Below are 14,748 nucleotides of genomic sequence, written 5' to 3' on the forward strand. Positions count from 1 at the left end.
CAAGCTTACTCTTATTTTAGTCAGACTCCTGGGCAATAAACACCACCAATTGGTGGAGTACCTCATTATTTTCTGTACCTGTGTCTAGCTTTCTACAATCCACGTGCTGGGAGACCCGGATACCTTCACATCTTGGAGCTCTGTCATCTCATCACATCAACAATGTGCTTCAATTTATTTTGGCCACATGGAGAATTATTTTTACAATCAGAAGCCACTAATTGCACCTGAAGTGAGGAGAAATGTTTAGGACCGCCTAGTTTCAGAAGAATGTGGATTCTGAGCATTGCATTTTCCAGTCTGAGAGCATTGAAGTTTTGGCTGGAGGAGAGGGAAAGAGGTTGGACAAGGATCAGGCGAGCTGAGTCCACCTTCCATTCCCACATTAATTTCCTAACCTTGCCAAGATGACCACAGACTCACCCCAGTGTTGGCGAGCCGGCTCCTCTCTGCGTTGTTCTTGCTGACCTTGCCCATCGGTTTCCTCTGCTGAGTCGGGGCCTTGCCAAAGAAGATGTAATTGACGAAGGCGTACTCCAGCAAGGCCAGGAAGACAAACACGAAGCAACCCATCAGGTAGATGTCAATGGCCTTAACGTACGGGATCTTGGGGAGAGTTTCTCGGAGATGGGTATTGATGGTGGTCATTGTCAGAACGGTTGTTACTCCTGGCGTGGAGACATTGAGGAGAATGTAATTAGTATCAGACAATTTTATCTCTTAGAAATTAAATGTAAATTGTTCCAAATATTTATTCATATTTATTTTATATTATTTTAATGTGATTATTATGTGCTGTGTATTATGTGTGCCTGGTGAAACGCTGTTTTGTCCGTTTCTGTTCATATAATCAGATGATAATAAATCTGGGCAGTGTTTATTCAACATCTCAGATTGTTCCAGAGTGTTGGTAACTGTTACTGTTGAAGAACAATCATTGCTTTAGTTGAGATTGGCTTGATTCCCAGGACCAAGTGCTGGAGTAACTTGGGACTTGGTCATCAAGGTCTAGTCAGAGACATCAATAGGATGAGTTAGAGGGGCATGGACAGCTGGGACTGGTGAGGGTGGACCTTTTGGTCAGCATGGGAAAGTTGAGCTGAAGGGCCTGTTTCTTCACTGTATTAGTCTGACTCTAAATAAAGCAGAACAGGGCTTGATACTGATGTCTACCAGCTCCACATGGACAGCAATAGAGCAATAGATTAAATTAGATTCAACTTTGTTACTGTGCCAATGAGACACAATTAGCATCCAACCAAAAATTAAAAAAAATAGCAAGTACAAAACCGTGCAGATGCTTTGAAATCCAAAATAAAATCCAAGAAGACAGAAAATACCAAGAAAATGAGGCAGCTTCTGTGTGAAGAAAGAAACCTGGGTCAATGGCCTCTCTTCAGAAGTGAGAGAGGAAATTTAGGAATTAAATCACTGAGGTAAGATCATAAAGAATTTATGAGGTAGGCGGAAGTCCAGAGGAGATGTCATGCTGATGTTGGTGATGATTGAGAGAAGGTCATGGTGACTTGTTCATCATTTCATACCTATCCAGAGGAAGTGTGAATGGAAGAAGATTAATGTGGGTGAGAAAAGGGAAAAATTTAGGAAAAACAATTCTGGAACTGTGGACATTATGGAGCATGACTGGGAGTAGACATCATGGGATGTGTCCAGGGAGTAGACATTATGGAATGTGTACAGGGAGTGGACGTTATTGGGTGTGTCCAGGGAGTGGATGTTATCGGGTGTGTCCAGGCAGTGGACGTTATGGGGTGTGCCCGGGAGTGGATGTTATGGGATGTGTCTGGGAGTGAACGTTATGGGATGTGTCCAGGAGTGGACATTATGGAGTGTATCTGGGACTGGACAGTAGGAGATTTTCATTTTTCCCCTATTGACAGGGACTCCCACACTGTGAAAGGGCTGGATGACTTGGAGTTTGTCAAATGTGTTCAGGAAAGTTTTCTAAATCAATATATAGAGGGACTATTGAGAGAGGATGCAATACTTGATATCCTATTAGGGAACCAGACAGGTCAGGTGATAAAACTATGTGCAGGTAAACATTTTGAGTCCAGTGATCATAATGTAATTAGTTTCAAGTTAATTATGGATAAGGATACGTCTGGTCCCCGAGTTGAGATCTAAATTGGAGAAAAGCCAATTTTGTGGAAATGAGAAAGGACCTAGGAAGAGTGAAATGGGTTGAGTTGTTTTTTGGCAAGGATGTGTTCAGTAAAGGTGAAAATTTGAGAGTGCAGAGTTTATATGTTGCTGTTAAGATTAAAGGCAAAGTTAATAGGCAGAGGGAATTATTGTTTTCAAGGGATATTGGCGATCTGGTTGAGAAGGGATATAGCAAGTAGAGGTAATAAGATATTTGAAGGGTCCAAAAAATGCAAGAAAATACTCAAGAAAGAGATCAAGAAGGCAAAAAGAAATAAGGTTGCTTTGGCAGATAATGTGAAGGTAAACCCAAAGGGTTTCTACAAGTAGGTTAAGAGTAAAAGGATAGTAAGGGACAAAATAATGTATAAGGAAGGGAAACAAGCAGTAGGTGTTTGGAATGTATAGAGATTAAAGAGGAGGAGGGGCTTGCTGCCTTACAGCGAATAAAGGTAGATAAATCCCCCAGGCCTGAGAGGATATTCCTTCGGACCTTGAGGGAGACGAGTGTAGAAATTACAGGGGCCCTGGCAGAAGTATTTAAAATGTCCTTAGCCACAGGTGAAGGGCGGAGGATTGGAGGGTAGCTCATGTGGTTCCATTGTTTAAAAAAGCCTCCAAAAAGTGAACCAGAAAATTACAGGTCTGTGAGCCTGATGTTAGTGTGGGTAAATTATTGGAGGGCTTTCTGAGAGATCGTATATACAAGTATTTGGACACCCAAGGATAGTCAACATGGCTTTCTGGATGGTAGATCATTTTTGAGGATGTTACCAAGAACATAGATGAAGAAAAGGCTATGAATGTTGTCCACATGGACTTTAGTAAGGCTTTTGACAAGGTCCCACATGGGAGGCTAGTTGAGAAGGTTCAGAAACTAGGTATCCATGGAGAGGTTGAAAACTGGATTCGAAATTGGCTGAATGGGAGAAGACAGAGAGTGGAAGTGGATGGTTGTTTCTCAGACTGGAGGCCTGTGACTAGTGGTGTGCCTCATGGATCTGTGCCGGGACCATTGTTGTTTGTTGTCTGTATCAATGATCTGGATGATAACATGATAAATTGGATCAGCAAGTTTTCTGATGACACTGATTGGACCCATTGTAGACAGCAAGGAAGGCTTTCAAAGCTTACAGATAGATCTGGTCCAAATGGAAAAATGATGGAGTTTAATGCAGACAAGAATGAGGTGTTGCATTTTGGAAGGACAAACAAAGATTGAACATACACAGTAAATGATAGGGCATTGAGAAGTGCAAAGGAATAAAAGGATCTAGGAATTCAGATACAGGTAGCCCACAACTTCCGACCTACGTGAGTTATGTCCACCCACTCATACAAACAAAATTTAAAAAAAATATTTGTTAGTACCAGTACATATTTTGTATTAAAAGTACTGTATACAGTGGGACCCACTCCCAGCAGCAGCCGAAGTCCCCGCTCCCTGTTCCTCGTTCCCCCTGGCAGCCCAAGGTTCCTATTCTCCCCAGTAGCCTGAGGTCCCCACTTCCTACAGCAGCCCAAGGTCTCTGTTCCCCAACTTACAACAAACTCTGAGTTACAACCAATCCTTCAATCCCCATTATGGTTGCAAGTCAGGGACGACCTGTACATAATCCCCTGAAAGTAGCATCACAGGTACACAGGGTTGTAAAGAAAACTTTTGGCATCTTGGGATATTATGGTGAGGTTGTATAAGACACTGGTGAGGGAAAATTTGGAATTTTGTGTACAGTTCTGGTCTCCAAACTACAGTAAGATTGAAAGAGTGCAGAGAAAATTTATGAGGATGTTGCCGGGAAAGATTAAACAGGTTAGGACTTTATTCCTTGCAGCTTAGAAGGATGAGGGGAGATTTGATAGAGGTTTACAAAATTATGAGGGGTATAGACAGAGTAAAGATGAGTAGGATCTTTGCACTTAGATTAGGAGGGAGATCATGGATTTTGGGTGAAAGGAGAAAGGTTTAGGGGGAACATTTGGGAAACTTCACTGAGAGTTGTGGGAGTGTGGAATGAGCTGCCATCTGACGTGGTGAATGTGGGCTCACTCTTAGGTTTTAAGAATAAATTGGATAAATAAGTGGATGGGAGAGGTCTGGAGGGTTATGGAATGGGTGCAGTTTAGTGGGACAAATGGAATGATGCTTCAGCACAGACTAGAAGGGCCAAATGGCCTGTTTTCTGTGCTATAGTGTTCTATGGTTCTATTTCCCCAGGGAGAGGACATTGTTGGGTGTGTCCAGGGTGTGGACATTATGGGAGTGGACATTATGGGTGCATCCAGGGAGTGGACATTATGGGTCCGTCCAGGGAGTGGACATTATGGTGTGTATCCAGGGAATGGACATTATGGGGTGTGTCCAGGGAATGGATATTATGGGGTGTGTCTAGGGAGTGTACATTATGGCCTGTGTCCAGGGAGTGGACATTATGGGAGTGGACATTATGGGTGCATCCAGGCAGTGGACATTATGGGTCCGTCCAGGGAGTGGACATTATGGGAGTGGACATTATGGGTGCATCCAGGGAATGGATATTATGGGGTGTGTCTAGGGAGTGGACATTATGGCCTGTGTCCAGGGAGTGGACATTATGGGGTGTATCTCGGAATGGACATTATGAGGTGTATCTGGGAATGGACATTATGGGGTGTATTCAGGGAATGGACATTATGAGATATATCCAGGGAGTAGAGTTTATCGGGGGTGGCTGGGAGTGAACATTATTGGGTATGGCTGGGAGTGGACATTATGGGTGTGGCTGGGAGTGGACATTATGGGTGTGGCTGGGAGTGGACATTATGGGGTGAGGCTGTGGGAGTGGACATTATGGGGTGTGTCCAGGAAGTGGACATTATGGGGTGTATCCAGGGAATGGTCATTATGGGATATATCCAGGTAGTGGACATTATGGGGTGTATCCAAGGAGTAGATGTTATGGGGTGTATCTAGGGAATGGACATTATGGGATATATCCAAGGAGTGGACATTATGGCATGTATCTGGGAATGAACATTATGGGGTGTGGCTAGGAGTGGACATTATGACATGGATCCAGTGAGCCTGCTTGTCGTATGGTGTAGGATGTTAATTGGATCATTTTGTTCCAAGGCACTCACCAAGGGCTACTCGAGCAGCGGAGGCATCATAGTTAATCCAGAAGGAGACCCAGGAGAGGATGGTGATGAGGATTGATGGCATGTAAGTCTGCAGAATAAAATATCCAATATTCCTCTTTATGCGAAAGCTGAGGGACAAGCGGGGATACGAGCCTGTCGGGGGAAGCAAAAAGTGAGCACTCAGAAACAATCAGCAACAGACATGATCCTGTTAGATCCCAGCATATTTTCAGTTAGGCATCTCTGGGATAGCTTAGATACATCTCCTAGGGCAGGTCAATATGGGGCAGGCACCATCACACACTCCCAGGGTCAGAGTGAAGCTCCCTGTACACCATCCTGTCATGATAATGAATATGTATGAGATGTACCGGAAGTCACATGGTATGAGAGAGAGATAAGAACACAAGCCCTTTGGCCCGGCCAAAGGCAAAGTTTGCAGAAAGTGTGGAGGTAAGGACCATTTTGCAAAGAAGTGCAAAAGCAAGTCCAATGCAGACCAGAAGAGGAAGAGTACAACTTCCAAAGGCAAAGTCTGGGGGAAAGGAAAGTATCCTGGAAAGAAAGATACCATTCGCCAGATAGACGGTGACGACGATGATACCCAGGAGGAACAGAGTTGTTACCAATTTACGTTGAATGAAGTACATCATGAGAAGGTCCCAGTGATCATTGGTGGAGTGACAGTGCAGGTCATTGTAGACTCAGGAAGTGACAGTAATGTGATTGATCGACATTTATGGGAGAAGTTGAAAAGGAAAAAGATCAAAGATCAAAGAAGTGTTCCAAGAAACTGTATCCATACACAGCAACCAAGCCATTGCAGACCATTGGATGTTTTACTGCAACTGTTGAAGCTGGAGATAAGTACACCGAAGCAGAGTTTATGGTCATAGAAGAGAGGGGAGAACCATTGCTGAGTAGAAGCACACCGCAAGACCTGGCAATACTTCATATTGGAGCTTGTGTCAATTCAATTCAGTCATACAAGGATATGAAGCAAGAATTCCCCGCAGTCTTCCAAGGAGTAGGAAAGCTGAAAGGTCGACAATTGAAGCTAGCGGTAGATGAAACGGTCAAACCCAAGGCACAACCAATGCGCCGAACTCCGTTTGAACTTCGTGGGAAAGTCGAAGCCAAAATTAAAGAATTGATCGAACAAGACATTATTGAACCTGTGGAACATTCGACACAATGGGTCACCCCAGTAGTGATTGTGCCCAAACCAAAGGGTGACATAAGACTATGTGTTGACATGAGAATGGCCAATGAAGCTATAATTAGAGAACGACACCCTATACCAACAGTGGAGGAAATACTTCAAGAACTAACTACCAGTAAGATATTCTCAAAAATTGATCTGAAATGGGGCTATCATCAATTAGAGCTGGATCCAGGTTCCCGAGATGTAACTACATTTGTGACTCACTGTGGATTGTATCGTTACAAGAGACTATCATTTGGAATTAATGCAGTTTCGGAGATCTACCAGTATGAAATCCAACGAGTGATTCAAGGCATTCCTGGAGTTGCCAACATTTCTGACGATATCATAGTCCATGCACCAACGAAGGAAGAGCATGACAAACGGTTGAGGCGTGAACTATCTAGACTACAGGAGGCAGGCCTTACCGTGAATGGAAACGAGTGCCAGTTCGGTGTGTCAGAAATGGACTTCATGGGACACAGACTTACACGGAAAGGACTAAACCCTGCAGAGGCCAAGGTGAAAGCTATTGCAGATGCACGTGCACCTCAGAACGCAACAGAGGTGAGGAGTTTCCTGGGATTGGTCAATTTTTGTGCAAAGTTCATTCCTAATTTTGCTACAGTGGCATAACCACTAAGGAAACTAACCAGGAAAGGTGTACCATTTCATTTTGGATCTGAGCAGAAGAAAGCGTTCACAGCGCTGAAGCAAAGCCTGACAGATGCAAAAACTCTTGGATATTACGATCCGGCGGCATCAACCAAAGTCATAGCGGATGCCAGCCCGGTTGGTTTAGGAGCTGTGTTGGTCCAGATTCATGATGGAGGACCAAGAATCATTGCCTATGCCAGCAGATCGTTATCAGATGTGGAAAGAAGATACTCTCAGACAGAGAAAGAAGCACTCGGACTTGTATAGGCCTGTGAGAGGTTCCATGCATATTTATACAGCATTGAATTTGAACTCATCACAGATCATAAGCCATTAGAGGTGATCTATGCACCTAGATCCAAACCATGTGCCAGAATAGAGAGATGGGTATTCAGACTACAACCCTACAAATATAAAGTAATCCACATTGCAGGGAAAGCAAACATTGCAGATCCGCTGTCCAGATTGGTGAAGGATGGATGTCCACAATCCAAGTCAGAATTGGGAACAGAAACAGAGAGCTTTGTACGCTTCGTAGCTATTCAGTCGACACCGAAAGCTGTGACTACGAAGGAAGTCGAGAGAGAATCCGAACGTGATCCAGAACTCAAGGAAGTAAGAGAATGCATACAGAGTGGACAATGGGACAAGTGTACTCACAAGGCTTACATTCCCATTAGAGACGAACTTTGTTGCATCGGACAGTGTGTATTAAGAGGTTGCAGATTGGTGATTCTGCAAAGATTGAGACCGAAGATCGTATCCTTAGCGCATGAAGGACACCTAGGTATTGTTGGTACCAAGCAAAACCTCAGGACCAAGGTATGGTGGCCAAGTTGTGATAAAGACGCAGAGAAATTTGTTAAAACTTGTCACGGATGTCAAATCACAAGTAGGAGTAATCTGCCAGAACTGATCCGGAGTACGCAACTTCCGACAGGACCATGGATCGACGTAGCTGTTGATTTTCTTGGACCTTTACCGACGGGTGAATCAATTATGGTAGTGATAGATTACTACAGCAGATACTATGAGTATGTGGTGTTGAAGTCCACAACCACTGAAAAAACAATACAAGCATTAGCAGAGATATTCGCAAGATATGGATTACCTGTTACATTATACTCTGACAATGGTCCACAATTCATTTCAGAGACATTTGCAGAATACATGAGGACCACAGGTATCCACCATCATAAAGTAACTCCGAAATGGCCGCAAGCCAATGGAGAAGTAGAGAGACAAAATCAATCCATTTAAAAACGATTGAGGATTGCATACGCAGAAGGACAAAATTGGCGAGAAGCATTGCTATCTTATGTGGCTGTCTATCGAGCAACGCCTCATGCAACCACTGGAAAAAGTCCTGCAGAAGCATTTTTTGGGAGAAAAATCCGCACAAAAATGCCAGAAATAAAGGAAATCTGAGACGACCAGGAGATGAGGGACCACGATGCTGAAAAGAAAGGTGCAGCAAAGCTGTACACAGATTCGAAACGTGGAGCCAAGTATTCAGACATCATGCCAGGAGATAATGTTCTAGTGAGGCTTGAAACTGGTGGTAAGCTAGAGACACCTTATTACCATCAACCCTATACTGTCGTATCCAGAAGTGGCAGTACGGTGACAGTCAAGTCTCCGACTGGAGTCCTGTATAAGAGAAATGTATCAAGTGTAAAAAGGTACCAGTCCAGAGATATATCGAGTGAAGAGGTTGAAAGGCCAATACGAGATGCTGAAACGGAGAGACCTGATGATGTTCCAGAGGCAGTTACCAGCACTCCTGATGAAGTGACTAGAGCGCCAGAAACACCCGAAGCTGAGGCGAGCAGTATTTCTGACGCCGAGAGTGAACAACCAAGAAGCGACGACAATATCGCAGGCAGGCCGAAACGAAACCGGAAAGTGCCCAAACGATACGAAGACTTTGTGCCATAGTTTTAATAAGAACTTTGGGACAGTATTTAATCTTATATCATAAAGTGCATGTATGAATGCTGTAGGAAGTAAATTTTATGTAGTTGAGTTATAGTATTACCATTAGTTACGATGTTTGTATGTTTCCGAGGGATATTGGTAAATGAAGGTAAAGTTTATTTCTGATTAAAGGAGGGATGTCATGATAATGAATATGTATGAGATGTACCGGAAGTCACGTGGTATGAGAGAGAGATAAGAACACAAGCAGGAGAACAAAGGAAACAGGAGAATAAAGCCACTAAGAAGTTTACCTGATAAAACTTGTGTTTAACATTTCGGGCCACAAATGTGACACATCCCACCACATTCTCCCAGGCCACAGGACAAAGTTTACTCTACACTGTCCCATCACACATCCCCAAGGTCAGACGCAGAGTCTGGGAGTTGAAGCAAAATTCCAGTGGAAGAGAATGTCAATCGGAGACTTACTTAAGGTCTCTGACTTGTGCACATTATTGATTTTCTTTGCTCTCCTTGTATTGCACAGTTAGTTTACATTTGTTATCTGTTTACAGTTCTTTCTTTGTTTACATATTAACACTGTGTACAGTTTATTTTTTCCATTACTAATTAGTGGTAATTCTGCCTCACCCACAGGAAAAAGGAATCTCGGGGCTGTATGTGATGTCACGTATGTACTCTGACGATAAATCGGAAACCTGATCTGAAATCTGAATGCTGGAGTGTGGGAGAGATTTGATTTACATCTTCAGCAGTGGACTGCAGTGAGTTTCTTTTGAAGGGATTCCAATTTGCAAGGTTTGCATCTGTCTGTGTCCGAGAGCTGCAGGTGCAGCTATGGGTGTCAGATTGCCAAGGACAGTCTCAGCAATTTAGTGGGAGCTGCAGGTGAATTAATGTTGAGTTATTACCTCAGTCAACACCTGCTCATCCCGATTGCTTAGCCCAGGTCAACTGGATGAAGATTTGTCGGAGGCACCTTGGACATTAGTGAGGCTCGGAGACCACTGGTCTGGCCAGAGGGAGACACATGACCGCGAGGTGAGAGGGAGGAAGGAGCACATTGATAAAAGGACAGCCTTGCCTTTCTGGAGAACACTCCTACCTTCTCCCTTCTTTAAGCTGTTTTCTCTGAGAACTAATTGGTGGAACTTTTTATGATGCTAGTTCTTGATAACTTGTGAAAGCAGCTGCGTTTTCTTTGCGTTTGGAGTACCCAGTTATCATGTCGGCCTGCAAGATGGCAGGACCTCAAATCTACCCAAATATTGCAGGTCCTGCTGAAGTATTGCCTTTTCAACTCCTAACTCGGAGGACTGGTGAATGGTGTGTGCACCCATGGTTCGAAAGTAATGTCTGAGACTGTGGGATCTAGAGCAAGCCTTGTTGCCATGGACAAGTGTTATGGGAGTATGTCTTCTGTATATCTACATTTAATGGTACAAGCCATTTCGGCCCATGAGTCCATATTGCCCAATCACACCCAATTAACCTACACCCTGGCATGTTTTGAACAGTGTGAGGATACCGGAGCCCCCAGAGAAAACCCACGCAGACAAGGGATGAACGTACAAACGCCTTACAGACAGCGATCGTTGGCACTGTAAAGGTGTTGCACTAACCACTATGCCAGCAGTGCCACCCTTCCTGAGGTCAGAGTGCGAGGTGAACCTGGCCACTGATGGGAGGGGATCTTCATGGCAATGGATCCATTGGAGGTTACGTGCTTTCCAATGCTTTACACTTCAAACTCAGTCAGGTCCTCCCCCACCTGCAATCCCTGAGGGAGGTACACTCAATCCTCCTCTCCCTGGCTTTGAGCATTTTGTTTGTATAAACTGCATCAGCAGTTTATGCACCTGGTGTGAGAGGGAAATGCTGAAGGCCAGGTTAATCTAGAGTATGATGGCCATACTTATTGAATCTCCTGAGTCATGGGGATCATGGTGCAACACCTGTAGGGGGTTGGGGTATATTTACAAACATTGCCCCAAACATCTGACTGCCAATTCCACCACAGCAGTCCAGGAGGGCACCACCATTCCATCCCCTGCTGCCCCCTTCCCCAGCTCTCAATCTGTCCCTTCCCCCGACATTATGCCTGAAGTGGTTAGTGTTGGCGAGGACTGTGGTGTGGGAGAAAGGGAGGGGTGGACTTGGGTTCAGTGGAGGAAGGTGAAGAAGAAGACAAAATGTCTCCAGGCTATTCCCCTGGAGGAGAAACAACCAACAGTTCTCTCTGAGGAGCTGAGAGACCCTATGGCTCAGCAGGGGTTGGTGGGACTGGGAAGGAAGTGTGTTCTGAAATGGAGGTGGAACCAAGCGGAGGAGGCACGTGTCCTCTGAGCTGGTGAGAAACACAGAGGGAGAGACCAGCATGCCCCTCCAGAGGACAACCAGAAATTCTTAAGGGATTCCCAGGGAAGCCAGAATGAAACCTAGCTGGTCTCCAACCAATGGGTCAGATTTTCAGGTTCAGATGCAGCGTGCAATCCTCAAGAAAAAGGGGAAAGAGGCGGAAGTGGCCAGGAAGGAACACCAGTTTCAAGACCTCTCAAAGGCCCTAATATAAGGGTGCAGGACAAGGAGGAGCTCAAGAACCAGCTCCTCTCCTTCTACCTAGAGTGCTAGAGGAGGAATCTTCTGTGCTTTTGCCATGAAGATCACCGGAGGCAGTCTAAATATTAATGGTGGCAGGGGAACTCTCCGCAGGTTTAATAATCTCTCGGTCCTCAGGAACGGGAGATAAGCGACGAACTTCCTGCAGGAAACCCGCACTGTTCCAGGAGATGAGTTGAGTCACTTCCGTTCCAATTTGAGTGATGTGGTTATCCTGTTGGCCCCAACCTTCCAGCTGGAGGTATTGTAAGTTTAGGAACAAGTGCCTGGATGTTTGCTTCACCTCACCGTGCTTCTGGATGGCATGCCATTGCATTTTGTGAATGTGTATGCCACTAGGCCCATTGTGGCACAGGGCTGACTGCCTGCCAATCTTCCGGGGTTCTGGGTAGTGAGGGATTGTATTATAATTTGAATGTGTAAATAACAAATTATTGTATTAAAGTGATTTATTGTAATCACTGAATATATCACCTATATACAAGGATTTAGAAAAAGATCAGACTCAGAGAAGCTCTCTCTATACCATCCCATCACACACTCCAAGGACATGGGTCAGACACACAGTGAAGCTCCCTCCCCACTAGCTCGTCATACATAGCAGCATCCTATAGATCCATAGTTGGTAGAGCCACTACCCTGTGGAGACCCAAGACCAATCCCAATCTCTGGCATCGAATGCATTTCTCCAGGTTCTCTGCTCTCACCCCACGAAGATGTGAGAGTTGGTGGGTTAACAGGCCACTGAAAATTGCCACCCCGTGTGTGTGTGTGTGTGTGTGTGTGTGTGTGTGTGTGTGTGTGTGTGTGTGTGTGTGTGTGTGTGTGTGTGTGTCTGTCTGTGTGTGTGAGTGGTAGAATCAGGGGGATTAAAGAGAATGTGGGGAAGTATGATTAGGCTGAGGGGTGGCTGATGGATGGTGGGCACAAACTCAATAGGCAGAAAGGCCTATTTATTGCTGTATCTCTCTCTGTCTCTTTGGATGTGGAAGGACGACAACATTTTGACCTGTTCAGTTGGTTGTGGATTAATTGCCAACACCCTACAGGTGTCACAATTGAAGCACTCCTGATGCTGCTGTTGGAGTAGTCTTCCACACAGTTGAATTAATCAATAGACATTAGGTGCAGAAGTAGACCATTTGGCCTTTTGAACCAGCACCGCCATTCACTGTGATTATGGCTGATCATTCACAATCAGTGCCCCGTTCCTGCTTCTCCCATTATCCATTGACTCCACTATCTTTCAGACCTCTGTCTAACTCTATCTAATTAAGGTCGACCCCTTAACTGGACAGAACCACCAGATCATACTTCTGCTAAAGTCCAGTGACAGAGCTGCTGTTGGTGCTCCCAGAATGATGCAGGATAGGAGGATGTGGTGGATGAGTGTCTTAGAGTAAATAGAGTGTGGAAATAGGTCTTTCAGCCCAACTTGCCCACATCAACCAAAATGTCCCACCCACACCAGTCCTTCCCATCTGCCTGCTTTTGGCCCATGTCCTCTAAACCCATCCTTTCCTTATATCTATCCAAGTCTTTTTCTTAAACGTTGCAATAGTACCTCCCTCAATCATCCCGCCCAGCAGCCCGTTCCAAACACCCACCGCCTTCTATGTTAAAAAGGTAACCCCCCCTCAGGTTCCTGTTAAATCTCTCCCCCCTCACCTTAAACCCAAATCCTGTGGTTACTGATTCCCTTACTCTGGGTAATAGGCTACCTGTGTTCACCCAATCTAATCTTTTCATGATTCTGTACATTTTGACATGATCACTCCTCATCTCCTGCAATCACTAGCTTCATCTGGAATCTGGGAAAACCTCCTCTGAGGAAGCAACAACCTTCAGAGGAAGAAGACCATTGGAGGATTGTGAACAGTTTTGGGCCTCATATCTACAGAAGGATGTGTTGGTGCTGGAGATGGTCCAGAGGTTGTTTATGAGAATGATCCCAGGGATGAGATTGTTAAAATATGAGAAGCATTTGATGGCCTCGGCCTGTACTCATTGAAGGGAGAGGGGAGATCCAATTGAAACCCACAGGGTTGGATAGAGGGGACATGGAAAAGATGTTACCAGTAGTGGGGGAACCTAGGACCAGAGGGCATATCCTTGGAATAAAAAGGTGTCGTGTTCAAATAGAGATTGGAGAGGTCTACAGCTCGGTGTCTCCCCACCCACTCCCCTGAACCTCCACACCACCCAGTCCTTCCAGACTTCAGGCTCAGGATTCCTTTGCCATTAGTGTAGGGCTGAGCTGGTCAGGCTTTGACCATGAGAATATTTTTTCTCTCGTATTTTTGAGAAAGTTCTGCCCTCAGGGGATGATGGCCCTCGAGACTCAAGGGGAGCTTGGACACAATCAAATCCACACACTTTATCACCGCCACAACCTTGCTATTACCTGGCACACTTCCAGAGACTCATAGCTCACAATGCCTGATCTGAGCTGGAGACAGAGTGCCCTTTCCTCATTGCTGTGACATTAAATTTTAAATTTAGACATATAGCACAGTAACGGGCACTTTCAGCCCATGAGCCCATGCCCCCCAATTAATATACCCCCAGTACGTTTTTGAACAGTGGGAGGAAACCCACATAGACATAAGGAGAATGCACAATCTCCGTACAGACAGAGCCGGACTCAAACCATGGTCATTGGCGCTGTAACAGCGTTGTGCTAACCATGCTGCCCCTTTCTGTGCCACAGATCAGCCACCACTCCCTGGACAAATTAGCTTCATTCAGTGAGATATTCTATTGTGGTGCCATCCAAGAATCAACCACTCAGCTCACCCGTTGCAAAAGCCACTTCCTTGGACACTAGCCGCAGCTCAACAATGGTGAACTGCGGCAATTCAAGGTTATCCACTCCCGTCACTGCCGCATCTCCGCCTTTCCAGTAGAACACAATGTCATCTGTGGTGTAGCCATCTAAAAAGGGGGAAAGGAGAGTCAATGGAATCAGTTCTCCAGCCTCTACAGTTCATCATCAAGGATTATTATCTTTTTTTTTTACACAGAGGGTGTTTTTATCTCTT

At 45.0% G+C, this 14,748-nt stretch overlaps 1 protein-coding gene across 1 annotated transcript in view; it reads right to left on the reverse strand.

Annotated features, from left to right (window-relative positions):
• Positions 1-14,748, reverse strand: part of LOC138741761 (gamma-aminobutyric acid receptor subunit beta-4-like) — a 47,395-nt gene that overhangs the window by 12,336 nt on the left and 20,311 nt on the right. The window contains exons 3-5 of the mRNA XM_069896045.1: positions 14,504-14,641; positions 5,287-5,439; positions 424-668 (exon numbers count right to left, since the gene is read on the reverse strand). Of these exons, the coding sequence (XP_069752146.1) occupies positions 424-668; positions 5,287-5,439; positions 14,504-14,641 (536 nt within the window). The remainder of the gene's footprint in view (positions 1-423; positions 669-5,286; positions 5,440-14,503; positions 14,642-14,748) is intronic.

The sequence above is a fragment of the Narcine bancroftii genome, chromosome 8, assembly GCF_036971445.1.
Source record: "Narcine bancroftii isolate sNarBan1 chromosome 8, sNarBan1.hap1, whole genome shotgun sequence".
Lineage (NCBI taxonomy): Eukaryota > Metazoa > Chordata > Chondrichthyes > Torpediniformes > Narcinidae > Narcine > Narcine bancroftii.